This window comes from Nyctereutes procyonoides, unplaced genomic scaffold, assembly GCF_905146905.1.
Source record: "Nyctereutes procyonoides isolate TBG_1078 unplaced genomic scaffold, NYPRO_anot_genome, whole genome shotgun sequence".
NCBI lineage: Eukaryota > Metazoa > Chordata > Mammalia > Carnivora > Canidae > Nyctereutes > Nyctereutes procyonoides.
The window spans coordinates 61,349,963-61,373,429 of NW_026575052.1; the positions used below are offsets into that span (position 1 = coordinate 61,349,963).

At 36.0% G+C, this 23,467-nt stretch overlaps 1 protein-coding gene across 5 annotated transcripts in view; it reads right to left on the minus strand.

The window, feature by feature from the left end:
- Positions 1–23,467, minus strand: part of UPF2 (UPF2 regulator of nonsense mediated mRNA decay) — a 109,163-nt gene that overhangs the window by 50,668 nt on the left and 35,028 nt on the right. For all 5 annotated transcript variants that reach the window (XM_055331606.1, XM_055331609.1, XM_055331605.1 and 2 more), the window contains exons 8-9: positions 15,035–15,120; positions 1,046–1,154 (exon numbers count right to left, since the gene is read on the minus strand). In XM_055331606.1, coding sequence (XP_055187581.1) covers positions 1,046–1,154; positions 15,035–15,120 — 195 coding nt within the window. The remainder of the gene's footprint in view (positions 1–1,045; positions 1,155–15,034; positions 15,121–23,467) is intronic.

Consider the following 23,467-nt stretch of genomic DNA (forward strand, 5'->3'; position numbering starts at 1 on the left):
AAGGCTTTGACTCTTTTAAACAATTCACTTGGCAATGAAGCACGCAATTCCTCCTAATATCGTATATATTTAGAGTTTAAATGTTTATTTCACTCATTTTTGTATTTGTGCCTTGTCTTCCCAACTACATTGTGAGATTCCTGATCTTAGAAATTATTTCTGTTCTGAGGACTCAGCAATACCAATTTGTGTATAATGAGTGCAATAAAGTACATACTGAGCATAGCAAACATTTATTTGCATTCCAAGCAAATTGCTATAAAGCTAAGTTGTACTGACACCATTTTCCCAATGGCTAACATAACCATCTGAATTTCATGTCTTTTCAGTCTACCAATATTCACTTTCAGTCACTTTTAAGCAATCATTTTCTGCTTTCAAATGTGTATTTATACCACTTGCACAAGGTGACTGGGTGTTATGGGTTTGGAGAACCACTAACAGGCAGTCTGTTAAGATTCTTAGGACTCCAAAGGGAAAAAAGAAGCTGTCTGGAAACCAGTCCCTGGTACTTACCAGGCTACTCTTTAAAGAACTTACCACTATACAAGGTAAAGATTGTTAAGGCAAGAATCAGTAAAAACATGGGCTAAGACAGCATTCATTGATCAGATCAATTATGCAACCTTGTATGCCCCAGACATTTAGACTCCCAACATCTAAAAGAGCATCTTCCAAGCACTATGCCATGACTTGCATGGCCAATTCTATGTTTCTTCTGGGAACACAAATGACCTGCGGGCTCTCTTGACCTTAGAGAATGGTTTTTCCTTTACAAAATCAAAAAGTGTAGAACCTGTAGGAAACAAAGTAGTGGCGACAGCTCATCTCCAAATTGGAATATCACTCATCAATTTCAAGCTTTGTTGAGAAAATTTACATTTTAAAAACTCAGAAGTCCATACATTCTGAACTGTTAAACCACTATCAAATTTCGAAAATATGCTTATCAACATAATAATCATATTCTTAAAGAATCCTCACTCAACTTAGAAGTATATAAATGTGTGTATACATATATAACAAAAAATGCTTAAATACATACATGAAATCTGAAATCCCCCCTCAGCATGGAACAAAGATCCTCTGCTACATCAGACATGCAGGGATGCAATGTAGCAACCAATCTTGCATAAAATGGTAGCAAATCCAACCTGCAAAAGTTATATGTGATATATGTAAAAGGAAAGACATACCAGAAGTAATTCATTTTAAAATTTAAACTTTCTCAAATATATTCACACATTAAATGATGATAAAAACTAGTAATCGTACAGACGTGCCTATTTATTGCCATCATAATGAAGTATATGGAAATTTAATTTGCTTTGCAAAAGCTTATTAATAATCTGGTATTTTCTATTCAGTGCTTTTACTGCACATCTGTAATTTCACTGAGTATACAATTTTGATAACATGATATACTGAGTGCAGAAAACACCAAGTTTTGACATGGCCTGAATTTTTAATCACATAATTACTAAGTAAACAAACCCAATGGTAACTTAAATAGTGCAAAACCTTTTAAACCATTTCTTTCATTTATCCACAAATAAGTTATTTGGAAACTTTAATGTCTAAAGTGAAATGGTAACCAATAACCAAAAAAGCATCTAAGAAGTCAAAATATTATCACAAAACCCACACACTAATTTCTGCATCTTACTCATTATAGAACCTACTCAGATTCACCTACGGTATCTATCTTCTCTTACTCTAGACAACAACTGGCAAATATGTGATTATTCATGCTGCCACCCCCCTTTTATTATCAGAGCACTTTCTCATCAAATCTGAATGCTGCTCCAGAATCCTGCTTATTAACACAGCACTCTAGAGCGGCACTACTAATCAGAATGAACACACAAGCTAGAATTTACTTCCCATTCCTGACATAGCCATTATTTTATAAAACATGATTACCCAATGATGCAACACTCAGCAGACATTGTAGATAAGAAGCAGTGAGGAATTAACAAAAGCAGCTGCGGTGACCATATCAAGTTATGGGGAACGCAGTGATGAAGAAACCTTAAAACTATAAAAATTCAACAAAAAGCTCAAATAACTAGGCAGCCTAAAGCCATTGAGAACAGAAACACATAATCCTACAGGTTATCCCTGAGTACATCACTATAGAATAATACAGGAAAATGGTTTCATCATCAGAGAAAACAATGCACACCATGCAAGGCTTAGGATTAGATCTGGAAAACTCTCAGCATGGACAGATTAAGGCTCACCTGGAAGAAATATAGCAAAGGAAGGAAGAATGGAGGTAAATTTGAAAGGTAGAGGAAAGTGCTTAAATTCATACCTAAGAGACTGAAAACCTTTGCATTCCTCTTTGACTGTTATAATTTCTTTTAAAAATTATCATTTAGGGGATCCCTGGGTGGCGCAGCGGTTTGGCGCCTGCCTTTGGCCCGGGGCGCGATCCTGGAGACCCAGGATCGAATCCCACATCGGGCTCCCGGTGCATGGAGCCTGCTTCTCCCTCTGCCTGTGTCTCTGCCTCTCTCTCTCTCTCTCTCTCTCTCTCTCTGTGACTATCATAAATAAATAAAAAAAATTAAAAAAAATTATCATTTAGATTTTACTAACATGCCAGGCTCTGTCCTAGGCACCTAATAATATACTTTACTGAGCTTGCTAATCCTAATAACCATTCTATGAGGTGGGAATTAAAAAAAAAGACTTTATTTATTTATTCATGAGACACACACAGAGAGAGGCAGAGATATAGGCAGGGGAGAAGCAGGTCCCTATGGAGAACCCAGTGAGGGATTCGATCCTAGACCCCAGGATCATGTCCTAAGCCGAAGGCAAATGGCTCAACCACTGAGCCACCCACATGCCCCTGAGGTAGATATTTTAATCACCATTTCAGAAATAATAGATGTTGAGAGAGGTCAGGGAAAAAGTGGCTTTGTAGTAGTGACTCAATTTTGTTAAAGGCATCACATCTGTGTTTACTCTAACAATAAAAAGTTCAATCCGTTATGTAAAGATCTAAATCAAGACACTTAATGTTAAATGTTACATTAAATGTTTCTTTAAATTATTTAGAAAGTTTCATCAACGAAGGTTAACAGCCCGTTATAAAGAAAATGTGCACATGTGGGGCACATTACTCCTTGATTATTACATAAATGAAGTTTTCCTGTGAGATACTCTCATAAGTATGTAGTCATTTTCTTCATGTCTATTAGTATAAAAAAAGCCTGGGACAAATGAACCTTCAATTTTCTTGCATAACAGATTCACACTAACAGCAAGTTTACTTTCTAAGTTTTTGAACTTTGGTTAGAATATTGTACTTTAATATAACTATAATGTACATTATAGTTAGAATATATTAAGTTTTCATTTGTTTTTCAAACCCACTTTAACAACAAATACTTTCTTCTGTTTCAGTTCATAGCCATTGGCCAAACACAAATAAATGAATTTAAACTATGCCTAAGTTCTACTACTCCCAAATGCCACAATTTCAGATCAGAAAAATGAAGAATACATTGAATGAACACAAAAACTGAAGTCATAAGACAACAAAGAGGAAGGAATGTGCTCGGAGTCAGGAGGCTCAGGTTCTAACTCTCTCAAATAGTGCTTCTGTGGCTTCCAGTCTTAGCTGCCTTGGTTAAATCCTCCGATGGCTTAAATGTTCACCTCAGAGCTCCACACTGGCTCTTCTTTCAGCCGGAAGATGCTTTTTTCTTCCTCCAGATATCTACACTTATTCCCTCACAAAAGCCATGTCTTACTTCTAACTGATACCTCCTCAGTGAAACTGCTTTCAAATACTCAGCTGAAACCACAAATCTACCCAGCCCTACGCCAGAATCCCCTATTCTGCACTATTTTTTAAAGTAGCATTTATCACCTTCTTACATATTATACAATCTACTTAACTTATTGTGTTTATTATCTTGTCACCCTTCCCCACTAGAATGTAAGCTCCATGGGAGATAGTTTGCTATTATTCAACACAGTGCCAACAATATAGTAGGTGCTCAGTAAACATCTGTTACATAAATAAATGTTACTTGTATCCCACAACTAGGTTTATTTTTTTAATTATTATTATTATTTTTTAAGTAGGCTCTGTGTCCAGTGCAGAGCCCAATGCAGGGCTTGAATTCACAATCCTGAGTTGAAGAGTTGGACACTTAACCAACTAAGCCGCTCAGGCACCCATAGGTTTATTGGTTGGTTTTTTTTTTAATTATTGATAGTTTTTAGTCTAAAATATTCTTCACCACCAAAAGGAAGTACCATCTGATTTTTTTCATCTGATTTTTATTTAAGAAAAATATTAAACTTCATCAAGTTTTACATTTTATCAATGCTAGCTTCTCAAATATTTTTATGCAATTAATAGGATAATCATAGTCTCCTATTTTATGTTTCCTATTTAAAATATCTTTTTTATCCTGAAACCAATCATCTAATCCTGCTAGATTTTTATTTAATATAAACATGATTTGCTAGTTTTTACTTAGGATTTTTATATCAATGTTCAAAAGTGAGATTGGTCAAGTTTTCAGACTTCCTTGCTCTTTGTTAAGAGTCTGCCTAACTCATAGTATGAAATGGCAAGTTTGCTTTTCAACACTGGAACAAATGAGACAGTAGAGAAATCACTAGTTCCATAAAAAATTGAAAGAACTCAATAAAGCTATCTAGTCTTGGTCTATTTAAGATGAAGCTAACTGTTAACTTCACTGGTCTACTTTATTTTGAAATAATTTGGAAATGTTTATTTTTCCCCAACAATTGTTTCACTGAGATTTTCAAGTGCGTTTAAAAATATTTCTAGTGTATAATCTGGCTCATTTCTTAAACTTTTAAATGTTCTTTTTCTTTGTATTTTCTAAATGTTTTCCTATTTAGATTTTAAGAACCAGTTCCAGTTTTTAAAAGTAATTTTAATTTTGGATGTCTTTCTCAATGTATTTTTCAGTACAATTTGAGATTATACTCACTTAACACTAAAAATTTTAACCTATCATTTCCTTTTTCTTCCTTTCCTGGACAAGGCACTTATACTTTATTTCATTTTTCTTCTTCTAGGAGGTCAGCCCAATCTATATCAAAACTTTTTCCCAGTCCCAAAAGAAAGGTAGATATGGCTAACTTTCTTAAAGTGAAGCAGTCTGTGCTAGCCATTCAGGCTCCTGTCAGTGACCTGACAACTGAGGTAAGTGCTTTCAGTGCTTTTAATTTCAAAGATTTTTAAAATAATAATAATAATGATTCCCCAGAAGATCTTAACTCTTTTATGCCTTTCCAGGTAGTTAGCAATCCTGGTTTTTGCTCTGTGGGAATTGGCCACGTGAAAGTAAAGTTAGATATCCTATTTTCTCAGAATCTTCTACTTCTAAAAAGCTCACCAAGTCCTTCTCAAACAGGTTTCTAAAATTCCTTTTTCCATTATGCCTTTCACAATTAAAAGGATAGCTGATAGCAAATGCCACCCTACCTTATTTAAATCTTCAAGCTCTGTGGGACTGTTCATTCATTACTTTGCAAAATAAAATTCCTTATGTTGTAAATAAAGTAATAAACTATATAGTTCTTCAGTGTTAGTCCTGCTTAAGTGTGCTTTTCTGTTTTTTTCTAACCCTCTGTCTTTTCTGTCCCTCTAGCAAGGGAATGGAGTGCTAATGCTATACCAATCACATTAAATGTATTAACCACAAAATAAAACATTTTAATGAATTAAAGAGCAAATTTCTGTATTAAAATTTTAGCTAGATAAGTATTTTTAGATTTTTCTGAATGTCAACTAGAAAGTAAACTGAGATCTTCCCTTTGAAAACTGAATTTTTGTCTCAAAGAGTATTATTTTTATCAACAGCTAGTGAATGAACCATTTAATAAAGATTTTCTTTTCCTTTAACAATAAAACCTTGCTTACATTTTCAAGGTCTCTTAAATCACGCATTTAAGTATCTTAAGAGCACTTAATGATCAAATTAGTAAACATCCAGTCATTAACTACAAGTAATAAAAATGCAGAAACACATTTTGTTACTGAGAGGGAAGAAAAGAAATTCTTCAAGGTTTTTATCTCATATCAATCAGCTTTCTAAAAGAAATGTCCAGCTTTTTTCCTCCCTCTAAAATCTAAAGAATTTAACTGTTGGAAGCCACTGATTTTATACTATACTGTTCAACAATACCTAGGAAAAGGAGGAATGTGAAAGCACACTGCTACCACTCAATGAAAAGAATACAAAAAAATTTCATTTAAACAATGAAGCAAATGATTCAAAAAAAGATGAAACATAAAAGATTGGAGTCATACTCTGAAATCAACAATCATATGCTCTAAAGACTTTGTGACAATGTTGCAGCTCCCAGTCCAACAGCACCATCAAGTGGTACAACATGCAAAAAGACTTCAAAGACTAAAGAGTTGAAAAGTTGTTTAACAATCAGGGGAAGCACTTCATTCACTCAACAGTTTCTGTTTATATTACTCTAAGTCAAAGATTCTGATCAACCATCTATAAAAACTTGGCAAACCATATGGCTTCCAAGTCATTAAAACCAATACTGAGTTTGCCCCAAAAAAACTAAGATTCCCAGGTACTTTGCCTGATTCTGACTTTATGCTCAAAGTTAATTTAGGTGAGGGGGGGGGCCTTCTAAAGTGCTAGGCCTCAGCTCTAGCTTGATCTTGATGGTGGATACATACATATACCTAAGATGTAACCCTTCATATGAAATTTCAATTTATAAGTATTATATTACAAATTAACTATAAAATGATGTGAAATATTTAAAGCAATGTCTAGTAGGTTTCATTTCTGTGGAGCCCTTCAATAAGCTGAGATAAAATGCCAGGCTTCTAAGATTTTTTTTTTAACCAACTATTTAATGAGGGAAGAATAAAGTTAAAACTTTGGTTTGGTTTTAGACCAAACCTTTAAAAACTGTACAGATGAGCAAAGTTGTACACCTGGACATCACGTTTTAAAACTTTTGTGCTACAAGTGATACCAAAAAAGTGAAAAGACAACTCACAGAATGGGAGAAAATATTTGCAAGTTGTATTTGATAGGGCACACATATAAAAGAACTCTTACAATTCAGTAATAACATAATTAAAAAGGAGGTAAAAGATTTAAACAGACATTTCTCCAAAGAAGACCTACACACAGAAAGTAAGGACATGAAAAGATGCCTAAAACCACCAGCCATTAGGAAAACACAAATCAAAATCACAGTTGAGATACCACTTCCAACTCACCAGATAGCTATGAGCAAAAAAGGAACAGTAACAAGTGTTTTGAAGATATGGAGAAACTGGAGCCTTCATACATTGCTAATGGGAATATAAAATAGCACAGCCACTGCGGAAAAATTTAATTACTGAAAATGTTAGAGTTACCATAAGACACAGCAATTTCACTCCTAGATATATACTCAAAAGGAATGAAAACATACCCACACAAAAACCTGGTCATGTTCAGCATTTTTCCTAGTAGCTAAAAAGTGGAAACAATCCAAATATCCATCAACTAATAAATGGGTAAACAAAATGGGGTGTATCTACACAATAGAATATTCAGCCTTTTAAAAAGGAAGAAATTCTAATACAGGCAAGAACAAAGATGAACCTTGGAAACATGATACTAAGTGAAAGAAGCTGGATACAAACACATATTGTATGATTTCATTTATATGAAATACTCAGAATAGGCAAACCCATAGTAACTCAAAGCAGGTTAGTGGTTTCTTGGGGCAGGAAAAAGGGTACGCAGAGAAAGCACAGGACTGACTGCTAAGAGACAGAAGGTTATCTGTATCTGTGAACAGGATAAAAATGTTTTAAAAATTGATTGTAGTGATGGGTGCATTTATTTAGAATACCGAATTGTATACTTCAAATGTGCAAATGTATAGTATGTGATTACATCTCAATAAAGCTGTTTTTTTTTTTAAAGAAAAGATCTATAAAGAACCTTAAAAGTTATCTAGTTTAGTGCTTCCTAAACCAAAATAGAGGTTTAAGACTAGGTAAGACAGCCAAATTCACAACCAGACATATATAAAGATCCCCTGCCTTTCAAAAGTTCATGTTATACCACTCTGCTTTTGCTTCAGCCTTGTATTTTACCTGTTTTTGCTAACTGAAAAAAATCCAGAGAAGATTTTTCACTTTTATGAAAAAGGGGGAAAGTAAATATAGTGTTTGGTGCTGATTTTGAAGCAAAACAGTTGCAGAGGTGCTGCACACCAAGAGTGGCACAGCCAAGCTCCATCCCCAAGAGCTACACTCAACAGCTTGGCATCAAAGCGCCATAGCTTTGAACTGTGTGTCTGAGAGCATCTGTGCCTTACCTAGATTTATTTTGCATTCTTTTGCCAAGATGCGTCCCAAGGTATCAGAAAAGCCTAAGAAAGGCTTTTTTCTTGGGGAGGGGGAGGAGTCTGGGCACATTCAAAGACTTTTCCATATAAATTAATGGTAATTACTATTTTATACCATTTCAGCTTAAAAAAGGTTTCATAGAAACATTCTACTTTTGGTGGGGGAAACTTATAGATAGTTGATCGTTGAACACAAGTTTGAGTAGTGCAGGTCCACTTAAATAAGGATTTTTTTTCCCTGATAAATAGAGTACAATATTGTAATTGGTATTTTTCTCTTCCTTATGATTTTCTTAATAACATTTTTTCTCTACCTTACTTTATTATAAAAATATATAACACATGTAACATACAAACTATGTGTTGATCAACTGTTTATGTTATCAGTAAGGCTTATGTTCTGGGGGAGTAAGAAGTTGTATGTGACTTTTTGGCTGTGGAGAAGGTTGGTGCCTCAACCCCCATGTTGTTCACGGATCCACTGTATTTTTAAAAATCTGTGGGCCTCACAGTCATAGGCACTCAAACAACTATGAAATCATTCATTCTGACTTTGGTAGCACATTAATTGTTCAGCACAGGCGGGAGGGACTGGATGAAAGAGGGAATCTTGGCCATAAAGACACTCAAAAGAATTCATGTCCTTTGGGAAGGGTAAGGGAGAGAAAATACCACATGAAAAGAAAGATGCAAAAAAAAAATTTAAGAAAGAAAGAAAGAAAGAAAGAAAGAAAGAAAGAAAGAAAGAAAGAAAGAAAGAAAGAAAGAGAAAAAGAAAGATGCACCTTACCAAAGGGGTCCTCAGGGGTCTAGTGAGGCACTGTAGACAATGAGGCTAGATAAGAGCAAGAGCTAAAACAAGGTGTAAAGAATCTCCTCACGCCTCTTTCCCTAGTGCCCCAGCTTGTCCCTAAGTCCAGAGGCTCAAAGAATAACTGGCTACCTAGGAGAATATTCTGGCATGCACACTCTAGACCAACCTTTGTTCCCTCTCCCTCCCACTCCCCTTGAAGGGGATCAGTCATCTCTTTAAGATGGAATGAATAAAATGAATACAAGATGGAGAACAGTTTGTGAGTCTATGAGAAAAGAAAGGAAAGAGAAGAAGAAAGGGAAGAAAGGGAACGAGAAACAGGATGAGAGGAGACTTACTGGCACTTGACTATTATCTTTTTACTCCAGCCTCCCTAGAGACCAAGCTCTAATCCTCAGGACAAGCCAAATATTGCAGTTAAGGTAGAAAGATGTCAGGAGGTTAAGGACAACAAAACCCATTCAAAATTAAAGGCTTTTGCAAATCATTAAAAATATACAGTCAACAGACTAGGAAATAGCAACTGAGTCCAAGACTCTAATACACCATTTTAAGGATGTGTAAACAGAGGCCTTGACTTTTCAAGTACCCTCAGAAACATAAAAAAGGCAATGTTTTAGCTAAACACTGAAATCTTTAGAAGAGACTGGAGAGTACTATTTACACTAGAAAAGCAGATAAATGAGACATCTGTTCTCACATAAATTAGAGATTTTTCTATAACTTAGCTCATTAAATGTATATAAAATACAGAAATGCCAATAGAGTAATATTCAATGTTACTTATAAATTTCATTGTTGAAAAGACTGCCCTCTACCAGCCACACCATACTTATTATCTTTTATTATTTTCAGTAACTTACTAAAGAAATAAAAATCATAATGATCCCCAAACAAATCCCTAGGAGTATATCTGAATCAAAGGCAATAGTGCTCCCCGAGTGCTCCATGTGCTTCTCTGCGTTTTCCAAATGTCCTTATTGTCTTCTTAGGCTTTGGGCTGAGTGAAAATGATGTGTCACTTTTTGTTCAAGGTACCTAGGAATGAGCTGTGTTCACACACTGTCCTCTCATGCCACAACAATCCTGGAAGCTATGGCAATGATATAAGATGAAGTCTGTAAAACTTAATTTTTCAGAGTAAACTCAAATGTTGCATGAAGTTTGAATGGAGCTACCAAACAACCCAGATTCTATGGGTAAATGATGGCAGATATCACAAGTGAAAAGTGAATAGAGAACTAATCCAAACAGGGCACATTTTCAAAATCCATTTAGTAATATTATTAACCACAATTTATTTTAAAAATAGAGGGAGGTGCCTGGCTGGCTCAGATCACTCTGGTCTCAGGGTCATGAGTTTAAGCACCACAATGGAAATACAGATTACTTAAAATAAATAAGAAAAATAGAGAAACAAAGAAGGAAAAGAAAAGGAAAAAGTCCTTAAAATATACCAAAATTTACCAGAAAAATATTACCACAAAATAAATGAAAATTGATTTTAAAAATACTAAGTGAATCCTAAAAGAAGAAATGAGGAAGAGAGCACAGGGGAGAACAGACTTTGCAGAATTGTGACTAAAAGGCAGAGGATTAAAAAAAAAAAAAAAAAAGACACTGAGAAAAGTGATTAGTGAGAATACAGTAGCTGGAAATAAGCAAAGGAGATTCAACATATACATAACTGAAGTACCTAAAAAAAAAAAGAGAGAACAGAACAATTATTTAAATATACTTAAAGATGAAAATCAGGAAAACTTCCCTGAAGTATTCAATATGAAAACTCAAAGGGCATGGAGAATGACCCAGAATGATCAATACCAAGGCATCTTCATCCTAGGAAAGCCATTGGATTTACTAGAAAAAGATTATTTGGGCAGCCATTTGCAAGACCAAGTCAATTACAGAGGAGAAAGAGGAAAAAGGCAGGCTGGCCTCCAGGTTCTCCACAGTAATAGCAAATGCCAGATGACACTGTGGTCAACACCTAAAAGGTATTTGAGGGTAAAGGTATGAGCCATGGATCCTACAACCAGCTAAGCTGTCTTTCAAGAAACAAATCCACAGGGACACCCAGGTGGCTCAGCGATTGAGCATTTGCCTTTGGCTCAGGGCGTGATCCCGTAGGGGTCCTGGGATCGCGTCCCATATCAGGCTCCCTCTATGGAGCCTGCTTCTCTGTCTCTACGCCTCTCTCTCTCTGTGTCTCTTATAAAGAAAGAAAAAAAAGAAAAGAAAAGAAAAGAAAAGAAAAGAAAAGAAAAGAAAAGAAAAGAAAAGAAAAGAAGAAGAAAGGAAAGGAAAGGAAAGGAAAGGAAAGGAAAGGAAAGGAAAGGAAAGGAAAGGAAAGGAAAGGAAAAAGGGAAAGTAAAAGGAAGGAAAAGGAAGAAAGAAAGAAATCCACAGACACATCACTCTGAATGTATAAAATATAAAAACTCAAGGGATATTTTTTCCCCAAGAACTCTTCTTGCAAAATTAAAAGATGAACTTCAGCAAACCAAGAGATAACAGAGGAAACTAGAGAAACAGCGTTGGTGGGGGCATGGAGGATTTTAAACTGTAGAACTAATAAGATAAAAAAAAACGAGGGGGTTAGAGTGACAAATTAGGATGTAGATGTTATATTCCCTATCAAGATGACCTATCAACACAGAGACAAAAACAAGAAGAGGGTGAATGGAAAAGATGAAAAGTCAGGTTAAGTTTGCTGCTTGCCTGCCTATAGTGTGGCGAGTGAAGTAACGTTCAAACCTAAGCTGACAAACCAAATGACACAAGTATAAGCACATTTAATGCTGAAAAAGGAAAATGTTAAGTAAGATAACATTACAGACCAATACCAGTGGGTGAGGAGAGGAGAAGAAAGGAAGAGAACACAAGCTAATTTATCACTTGTGGTAGAACAACGAGGGCTATCTATAAATAAATGATCATGAAGTGAACCTATAATTATGAAGATAACTACTAAAATAAAAACACGAATTTCCCTCAAATCAAAAAATACATATACCCACATATGTATAAAAATAAAACAATATAAACAGATTATATAATGAAAGACTTTTTAAAAATTAAGCCAAAAAGAGAAATGATATAACAGAACTTGGACCAATCATATGTCTTACCAAACATATAAATACCCTAACTTGATAAGAAACATATTTTTAGAACAGATAACAAAGTAAAGCTCTAGTCAAGAATATACAAGAGACTCAACTAAAATAAAGCAATTTTGAAAGAGTGACTATAGAAGGGAAAAGCATGCTAGTAGAAGAAATTAGAAACTGTAATCTTAATACCAGATAAGGTAGTCTCAGGCCAAAAAAGCATTAAATAAGACAAAAAATGACACTTTATAGTGATAAAAGGTGCAATCCACAATGAGGTGTAAATTTTATCTTCATACCAAATAATACAACAATAATATTCAAAAAGCTGAAATTGTAGTAGTTATTAGGAAAACACCATACATCACAGTAGTCTTTAATTCACCTCTCTTTGCCCAGAACCCCTGGGTAGAGAAAAAAGTCAAGAAAATGGGAGATGACAATGTCCAGGGAAACCAAGGAAGCAGTTTTTGCAAACCTTTCCTGTCTCTAACTCTGCACATACTCAGCTGCCTCCACCAGAATGCTCTCTCTACAGTTCCCTTTCCCCAGTCATCCCTGGCCTAATTCTTTTCTCAAGACTCACATTAAATGACCCTTTTTCCAGGCAGCCTTCTTGGACTCCCCAAACTAAATCAATCAGTTCCACTTGCCATGTACTTCAAAGCACGCTGTGATTCTTCCTGGTTACTGCACTTAGAAGTCTTTGTCTTTCTTCTTTCCCAAACTGTAAGCTGTGTGAATACAAGAGCCTAACCTGTCCTGTTCACCACTGTATCTCTAGCACTAATCACAGAATACAGTAGATTCTTAATGAATTAGTTAATAAATGAATAAAATTTAGAACATAATTTAATCTTGGCTGATCACTCAAGTGGCTTATAAAAAAACCTAAATGATTGTATTTACATATTTCAGGTATGTAAGACTATATATAGGTCTCTTCCTCATGGCTCTAGCATGTTATACACTTCAAGTACTTGTCTCTTTACCTTTTGTCTCTCAAGCCATCAATTGTCACTTCCTATTACATTTAAGTCTACATTTCTAACAGATTCCAAGTACGTCTAATTTGCAACTATTCACAGAGCTAAGCAGATAAACGGAGTTATAAAGGATACAACTAGCAAAGACTAATATGTAGTTTTTGAAGACTTTCTTACGGGGGGTAGAGTAGGACAGAATGGGTACACAGGGAGACACGATGCTTTTTTATAAGTAAACTACTTAAACATCATTGCATGATTTCTTTTGTAAACAATGCCTTTTATTTTTGCTAACTTTGGATTATTCTGTTGTATATGTTCAAATAATTGTTAATACATGTTTCCTCATTCAAATAAAAGAGTTGAAAAAGATCTGAAAACAAATACTCCATTGTATAAGAATCACTTTCACTTGAAAAAAAAATCAGTATTTGAATTTTCATCAATGCAGGCTTAGTTTTTCCCACCTGCAAATACTTAAAAGTGGGATGTGTCTCACAATTAAGGACTTAAAAATAACTGGCAGTATTTTTTCTTACTTTTACATAAAATAATGATGTACCTCATAACTGATGTCACCTCAGATTTGATGAAATGACGTTCTCTCTTAATTATTATTATTAACACATTCCATCTCTCTTGTCCCATTAAGATGAAAAATCAAATGCTCATATTAATGATGCTGGCAGAATTAAAAACCAGTATGAAAGGAAAAAACAGTAGTGATTCGGTTTCACTGAGAAATCTTATATCAAGAAATCATGGGCTTCTACCAACAAATGGACCTAATCAAAACTATGCTTAAGAAATCTTTTTTTTTTTTTAAGATTTTATTTATTTACTCATGAGAGAGAGAGAGAGAGAGAGAGCCAGAGACATAGGCAGAGGGGAAGCAGGCTCCCGACAAGGAGCCCAATGTGGGACCTGATCCCTGACCCCAGAATCATGCCCTGAGCTGAAGGCAGTCGCTCAACCACTAAGCCACCCAGGCATCCCTATGCTTAAGATATCTAGTGAAACTGCTCAGAACCCTTACCTTCTGGGGAAAGTATCTACATTAGCCATGTTGTATGTAATCATCATAATAGTTAACAAAATTACTTAATTATCCATTGCTGAATAAACAGAAAGGCATCTCCTCCAGGTTCCTAAGGTCAATGGTCTGAGTGGTCCTCCATATTTCAGGGACCATTAATTTAGTGTAATTTATAGAATTACTATTCTCTAAAAGCATTATGCGACTAAATATGCTTCTTGAATTACTAGCAACATAATCACTACTGTAACTTTTAATTCTAAACTATCATAATTACAAAAACAAGAACTTTTCATTTAAATACAACTGTAAAAATGATACACTCAGTTAGTCTGATCTTTATACAAAATAAAAACTCTCCAAAAAATTTATATACCTTTTGTTATTTTTTTCTCCTCAGAGGCAAAAATGTAAACCAACTGCTTCTAGAAATGATTAGGTTATTAGTATTCTTAAGTTACTATTATTCTCAAATATTTTCTCTTAAAATAGGTAAGCATCAGAAGAAATATTTCCACTAGAGCTAATGAACAAAAGAACGGAAATCATTGAGCAACAAGTTCTAGAAAATATACTGAAAACAATGATGTCTGTTGACAATACATATTTTTAAAGAGATAATTAAATAAGGACATTATCTTACAGTCATCACTATAGAGTAAAAATACTAACAAATTACTTTTTGTCTTTTAGTACCTACCTTTGTCTGGGAACTATAAAAAGTGCCCGTACCAACTTCTTCCTATTTGCTTTTGTATTCATGTTCATGCAAAAATCCATTGCTGCCTAAAAGAGAAAAAGCAAACTTTTTTCCTTAAAAATATTTTTTAATTTAACTAATGAAAGCAAAAACCATGCATGCCACAAAGGGCTTCTACTTGCTCCTAAACATTTCAAAATGGTTTTAGAACACTAGTATTATGAGCATATGCCAAACTAAAAGATCACTAAAACTTAAATTCTTCTCTCCTTTTAGATCTAAAAATACATCTCACAGACTTTTTAATTACAACCTAGTGTTAGAAACAGAACCCCAAGTGGGTAGAGACTGAAGAGCTACCATGAATTGTCTGCCAAATAATTATATGAAACAGCAATTAATGCCTTTGAGTTTACTGATGTCAAGTAAATCAACATTAATATCAGAAAAATATTCGGACAGAATTAGAAAGTAGCAAAAATAGTTACCAGGAACCCAGAAAATTATTGTCAATAAGGATAATCAAAAAGGAACAAGGATAAACTAGAAATGAGAGAAAGGCATATATTATTCTCAAGAACATGTAAAAATAAGTGCCTCAGCACTGACTAAAAAGGTTTAGTTTAGTGTCAAGAGTCAGATTTGACAATTACTTAAAGAAACCAAATCACAGGACTGTAATAAATACCCAGAACTGTTATTTAGTACAGTATCCATTTTATACTGCAGTAACAAAGAAGTACTTAATATCTTCATCACTATGACTGACATACAAGTACATAAGAAAAGCTGGGAAAGGTGTGTGTTCTAGGAAGGGACTGGAAAGCAAAAATATGAGTAACTGGTATTTTTAAAATATAGGCATGTATATTTTTTAAATGTTAAGGATTTTCAGTATATGTGTTTTAAGAAAAATAAATTATACTTTAAAAAGGAATAAACTAACTTTAAATATACTTCCGAGGCTCTCAAATATTGTCCTTCTATAGGTTCATATGTAATGTAATGAGTAACAATTATTATTAATCTCAATCCTTAATCTGATAATTTCTTGACTATTGGATGCACATACAAGATCCACAGAGTTCCCAGATCTATTAAGAATTTCTGCTCTTCACTATGGACAGAATGCACTAAAATACCTCCCATTTGATTAAACCTTTGATAAAAGAAACGGCACAAGACTGATTAGATTCAAACCCAGGACACTAACTCACATTTCAAGTATTCACCAAGATCAAAATTTTACATCAACATTTGTCGAGAGAGTAAAATCAATTTAAATTTTTCTTCTGTTTGTAAAAAGAGTATAATAAATGTTACTAAAGCTTACATTTTATGACACTAAAGCTATCATAGCTAAGTAATAAAAGGGAAAAGTACAATAAAATGCCCTTTAAGCAATTCACCCATATGAAACATTGAAAAATTCTGGACCTAATAAATAGAAACCCCAAAGTCATGTACTCAGAAAATAGGTTAACACTGGAATATCTCTCTCTCTCACTCTCTCTTATACACACACACGCAAAACAAATCAACATTTTTGAAAATATAAAGAAACATTTTAAATGGCCAATAATGGCTTATGTTTCACCATAAATTACAAAACATGAATAAAATATATTTCAATAACTACCTTAGAACACTGTTCTTTAAAGTATGTAAATAGTTTGCATATTGTAGCTAAAAAATTTTATAAAGACAGAGAAGGAAATATCACTTCACCTACCACAATAATCAAAGGCCAGTTAGGTAGGAAAAAACCTACAATGTTCAAAACTCCACAGATTAGGAGTCCATAAAGCATGTCAATGCCTAACACACAGTAGGGGTTCAATAAATATATAGAATAAATAAAAGACAACATAAAAAAACTGTCAAGATTAATAAATTTCAGAAAAATAAGAAAAAAGTTTCATATATATATTAATTCTTAGATTTATCCAGTCCTGTCCTATGAGAAGAAATGGAAATAAAAGGAGTCTCTCTGGTGGTATGTATCTGCCTGAGGAACAACTGCTGATTGACAACTCAGTAAGCGGTATTCTGAAAACTTGTTTCAAAACATTTGAGATCAATGAAAGTTCAACAATCATTTACTTTATTAAATAAAAATAAATGTTTATGATTATTAAATGTATGTAGAAATACACATTAAAAAAAATAAACACCACCATAAATGACATTATTCACACAAGTTACCTAAAAGAAATCTTCACTCTGGTCTCTAAATTGTTACATAATTACTGAATTCAAAGAATTCTTAGATCTTTCTGTTTCCCAAGTACTTTTCCTTCTTAAGCTGTTTGGACCTTTGTGAATGTATATGGAAGAAATTCCTTTCATGAGTATGCTGACTCCCCAGAGGAACCCACTGGAGTCCAACAGAGAAGAGTGGCTCCTATTTTTCTTCTGACTCTCCGAAGGTTAACTCAGAATTTACTGTACAGTCATTACTGGCAATAGCTCTTTTTTTTTTTTTTTAAGATTTTATTCATTCATGAGAGACACACAGAGAGAGAGGCAGAGACACAGGCAGAGAGAGGAGCAGGCTCCATGCAGGGAGCCTGAAGTGGGACTCAATCCTGGGTCTCCAGGATCACACCCTGGGCTGAAGGCAGCGCTAAACCTGAGCTACAGGGGCTGCCCGGCAATAGCTCTTAATACTGAGCTGAGCGCTACAGTATACTTTATAGTGCAAACTCATAACAATATGACTATATACAAAACCAATGAGATCCTTCCCACCTTCAATTTTCATGACAGTACTCAAACTGGGGTATGGAGGTGGAGCAGGAGTGTCAAGGTATCTGTCATCCTGTTTATGCCATATAAATGAAAATATGAAAATTTGGTAGGAGAAAGTTTCAATCATATTTCAAACTTAAGTTCTTGAAAACTGTTAATTGACCTAATCACTTTAAGAAGTAAGCCAATTTGGAAACCGAGTTTCAAGTCTACTTGATTACATGAAAAGTTACTAAAATACTTCTAAATGATTTGGAGGAGGACTAAATGAGCTTTCAAAGTTAAAGAACAACCTAACTTCTATAGTTCTCTATAGGAGGCTGTCAAAGCATTATGACAAAAAAAAAAAAAAAATGGCTTAAAGCAACAGTTTTCAAACTTTGGGTATCTTTACTTTATACTCTCAAAAATTAAGGACCTGAAAGAACTTTATATAGGTTGTATTTAACATCATTTACTGTATTAGAAATTAAAACTGAGACTTTTAAAATATTACTTCACTTAAAAATACCAATAAACCTATTACTTGTTACTTTTTTTAAAGAAATAACTATATACTTTTCAAAATGAAAAAAAATTTAGTGACAAAGTGATACTTTTTTTTAGAAGATAGCTAGATTTTTGTATCTACTTATGCATTCAATCTGTTGTGATGTTTTTGTTTTTTGGATGAAGTAAATGAAGCAAATCCAGCTTCACATATATACACAGCTGGAAAAGGAGGGTGTATTTTAATATACTTTCCACTAATTGTAGATATTCTTTGATAATACACCGAAATACACTTGACAAGTGGTAGTTTCCTAATGGTTAATTGCAATGTGGAACCAAAACCATATAAATCAATTTTTCATGCTACGTTACATTAAAATCCATTGGTGTATCTTGCACTTTTGAGTGAATCTTTAACATCCAAACAAGAATTCTGTAAACACTGTCATGCACTTAGAACAATGGTTCACTGAGCTATGCAGATCTTCAACACATACATATTATATATTTAAAATTATATTTTATTTAATATCACTGCCAATTTCATCAGAAAAGTCTCACCAATAAAATCTCTTCAAAAAAGAATTGTGGAAGGAGGAGGGGCAAGATGGCAGAAGAGTAGGGTCCCCAAATCACCTGTCCCCAACAAATTACCTAGATAACCTTCAAACCATCCTGAAAATCTACGAATTCGGCCTGAGATTTAAAGAGAGACCAGCCGGAATGCTACAGTGAGAAGAGTCCGCGCTTCTATCAAGGTAGGAAGACGGGGAAAAAGAAATAAAGGAACAAAAGCCCTCCGAGGGGGAGGGGCCCCGCGAGGAGCCGGGCTGAGGCCGGGGCGAGTGTCCCCAGGACAGGAGAGCCCCGTCCCGGAGGAGCAGGAGCTGCACCAACCTTCCCGGGCGGGCGGAAAGGGGCTCGCAGGGAGTTGGAGCAGGACCCAGGAGGGCGGGGATGCCCTCGGGCTCCCGGGGACACTAACAGACACCTGCGAGCGCAGGAGAGTGCTCCGAGCTCCCTAAGGGCTGCAGCACGCACCGGAGCAGTTCGGAGGGGCTCCGGAGCGGCTCCAGGGAGGGAGCTGCGGGGCGGGAGCGCAAATCCAACAACGCAGGCCCCGGAGCACAGGGCGCCGGGACACAGCCCAGGATCCGGCCTCCCCCCGGGACAGGCAGAGGCCGGGAGGGCCCAGGACAGCAAGGACGCTCCTGCCCCGAACTGAGCAGATCAGCGGCCCCGCCCCGGAGCCTCCAGGCCCTGCAGATGGAAAGCCGAGAGCCCCGAGCCCCGTAGTTCCTGCGGAGGCTGAATCCAGGCTTCTAGAGTTGCCATAGCAACTGCAACTGTTCCTCCTGAGACCTCACGGGGTAAACAACCCCCGCTGAGCCCTGCAGCAGGCAGGGGCAGAGCAGCTCCCCCAAGTGCTAACACCTGAGAATCAGCACAGCAGGCCCCTCCCCCAGAAGACCAGCTGGACGGACCAGTTCCAGGGGAAGTCAAGGGACTTAAAGTCTACAGAAATACTCCCCCGTGTTTTTTTTTTTCTTTTCTTTTTTCTTTTCTTTTTGATTTCTGATTGCTTCCCCCACCCCCCCTTTTTTTTCTTTTTTTTTTCACCTTTCTTTCTTTTTCTTTCCCTTTTTCTTCTCTTCTTTCCTTTTTCTTTTCTTTTTCTTTTTTCTTTTTCTCTTTTCTTTCCTTCTCTCTCTTTCTCTCCTTTTCCCAATACAACTTGTTTTTGGCCACTCCGCACTGAGCAAAATGACTAGAAGGAAAACCTCACCTCAAAAGAAAGAATCAGAAACAGCCCTCTCTCCCACAGAGCTACAAAATCTGGATTACAATTCAATGTCAGAAAGCCAATTCAGAAGCACTATTATACAGCTACTGGTGGCTCTAGAAAAAAGCATTAAGGACTCACGAGACTTCATGACTGCAGAATTTAGATCCAATCAGGCAGAAATTAAAAATCAACTGAATGAGATGCAATCCAAACTAGAAGTCCTAACGACGAGGGTTAACGAGGTGGAAGAACGAGTGAGTGACATAGAAGACAAGTTAATGGCAAAGAGGGAAACTGAGGAAAAAAGAGATAAACAATTAAAGAACCATGAAGACAGATTAAGGGAAATAAATGACACTCTAAGGAAGAAAAACCTACGTTTAATTGGGGTTCCCGAGGGCGCCGAAAGGGACAGAGGGCCAGAATATGTATTTGAACAAATCCTAGCTGAAAACTTTCCCAATCTGGGAAGGGAAACAGGCATTCAGATCCAGGAAATAGAGAGATCCCCCCCTAAAATCAATAAAAACCGTTCAACACCTCGACATCTAATAGTGAAGCTTGCAAATTTCAAAGATAAAGAGAAGATCCTTAAAGCAGCAAGAGACAAGAAGTCCCTGACTTTCATGGGGAGGAATATTAGGGTAACAGCAGACCTCTCCACAGAGACGTGGCAGGCCAGAAAGGGCTGGCAGGATATATTCAGGGTCCTAAATGAGAAGAACATGCAACCAAGAATACTTTATCCAGCAAGGCTCTCATTCAAAATGGAAGGAGAGATAAAGAGCTTCCAAGACAGGCAGGAACTGAAAGAATATGTGACCTCCAAACCAGCTCTGCAAGAAATTTTAAGGGGGACTCTTAAAATTCCCCTTTAAGAAGAAGTTCAGTGGAACAATCCACAAAAACAAGGACTAAATAGATATCATGATGACACTAAACTCATATCTGTCAATAGTAACTCTGAACGTGAACGGGCTTAATGACCCCATCAAAAGGCGCAGGGTTTCAGACTGGATAAAAAAGCAGGACCCATCTATTTGCTGTCTACAAGAGACTCATTTTAGACAGAAGGACACCTACAACCTGAAAATAAAAGGTTGGAGAACCATTTACCATTCAAATGGTTCTCAAAAGAAAGCAGGGGTAGCCATCCTTATATCAGATAAACTAAAATTCACTCCGAAGACAGTAGTGAGAGATGAAGAGGGACACTATATCATACTTAAAGGATCTATCCAACAAGAGGACTTAACAATCCTCAATATATATGCCCCGAATGTGGGAGCTGCCAAATACTTAAACGAATTATTAACCAAAGTAAAGAAATACTTAGATAATAATACACTTATACTTGGTGACTTCAATCTAGCTCTCTCTACCCTTGATAGGTCTTCTAAACACAACATCTCCAAAGAAACGAGAGCTTTAAATGATACACTGGACCAGATAGATTTCACAGATATCTACAGAACTTTACATCCAAACTCAACTGAATACACATTCTTCTCAAGTGCACATGGAACTTTTTCCAGAATAGACCACATACTGGGTCACAAATCGGGTCTGAACCGATACCAAAAGATTGGGATCGTCCCCTGCATATTCTCAGACCATAACGCCTTGAAATTAGAACTCAATCACAAGAAGAAGTTTGGAAGGACCTCAAACACGTGGAGGTTAAGGACCATCCTGCTAAAAGATAAAAGGGTCAACCAGGAAATTAAGGAAGAATTAAAAAGATTCATGGAAACTAATGACAATGAAGATACAACTGTTCAAAATCTTTGGGATGCAGCAAAAGCAGTCCTGAGGGGGAAATACATCGCAATACAAGCATCCATTCAAAAACTGGAAAGAACTCAAATACAAAAGCTAACCTTACACATAAAGGAGCTAGAGAAGAAGCAGCAAATCGACCCGACGCCCAGCAGAAGAAGAGAGTTAATTAAAATTCGAGCAGAACTCAACGAAATTGAGACCAGAAGAACTGTGGAACAGATCAATAGAACCAGGAGTTGGTTCTTTGAAAGAATTAATAAGATAGATAAACCATTAGCCAACCTTATTAAAAAGAAGAGAGAGAAGACTCAAATTAATAAAATCATGAATGAGAAAGGAGAGATCACTACCAACACCAAGGAAATACAAACGATTTTAAAAACATATTATGAACAGCTCTACGCCAATAAATTAGGCAATCTAGAAGAAATGGACGCATTCCTGGAAAGCCACAAACTACCAAAACTGGAGCAGGAAGAAATAGAAAACCTGAACAGGCCAATAACCAGGGAGGAAATTGAAGAAGTCATCAAAAACCTCCCAAGACACAAGAGTCCAGGGCCAGATGGCTTCCCAGGGGAATTCTATCAAACGTTTAAAGAAGAAATCATACCTATTCTACTAAAGCTGTTTGGAAAGATAGAAAGAGATGGAGTACTTCCAAATTCATTCTATGAGGCCAGCATCACCTTAATTCCAAAACCAGACAAAGACCCCACCAAAAAGGAGAATTACAGACCAATATCCCTGATGAACATGGATGCAAAAATTCTCAACAAGATACTAGCCAATAGGATCCAACAACACATTAAGAAAATTATTCACCATGACCAAGTAGGATTTATCCCCGGGATGCAAGGCTGGTTCAACACTCGTAAAACAATCAATGTGATTCATCATATCAGCAAGAGAAAAACCAAGAACCATATGATCCTCTCATTAGATGCAGAGAAAGCATTTGACAAAATACAGCATCCATTCCTGATCAAAACTCTTCAGAGTGTAGGGATAGAGGGAACTTTCCTCGATATCTTAAAAGCCATCTACGAAAAGCCCACAGCAAATATCATTCTCAATGGGGAAGCACTGGGAGCCTTTCCCCTAAGATCAGGAACCAGACAGGGATGTCCACTCTCACCACTGCTATTCAACATAGTATTGGAAGTCCTAGCCTCAGCAATCAGACAACAAAAAGACATTAAAGGCATTCAAATTGGCAAAGAAGAAGTCAAACTCTCCCTCTTCGCCGATGACATGATACTCTACATAGAAAACCCAAAAGCCTCCACCCCAAGATTGCTAGAACTCATACAGCAATTTGGTAGCGTGGCAGGATACAAAATCAATGCCCAGAAATCAATGGCATTCCTATACACTAACAATGAGACTGAAGAAAGAGAAATTAAGGAGTCAATCCCATTTACAATTGCACCCAAAAGCATAAGATACCTAGGAATAAACCTAACCAAAGAGGTAAAGGATCTATACCCTAAAAACTATAGAACACTTCTGAAAGAAATTGAGGAAGACACAAAGAGATGGAAAAATATTCCATGCTCATGGATTGGCAGAATTAATATTGTGAAAATGTCAATGCTACCCAGGGCAATTTACACGTTCAA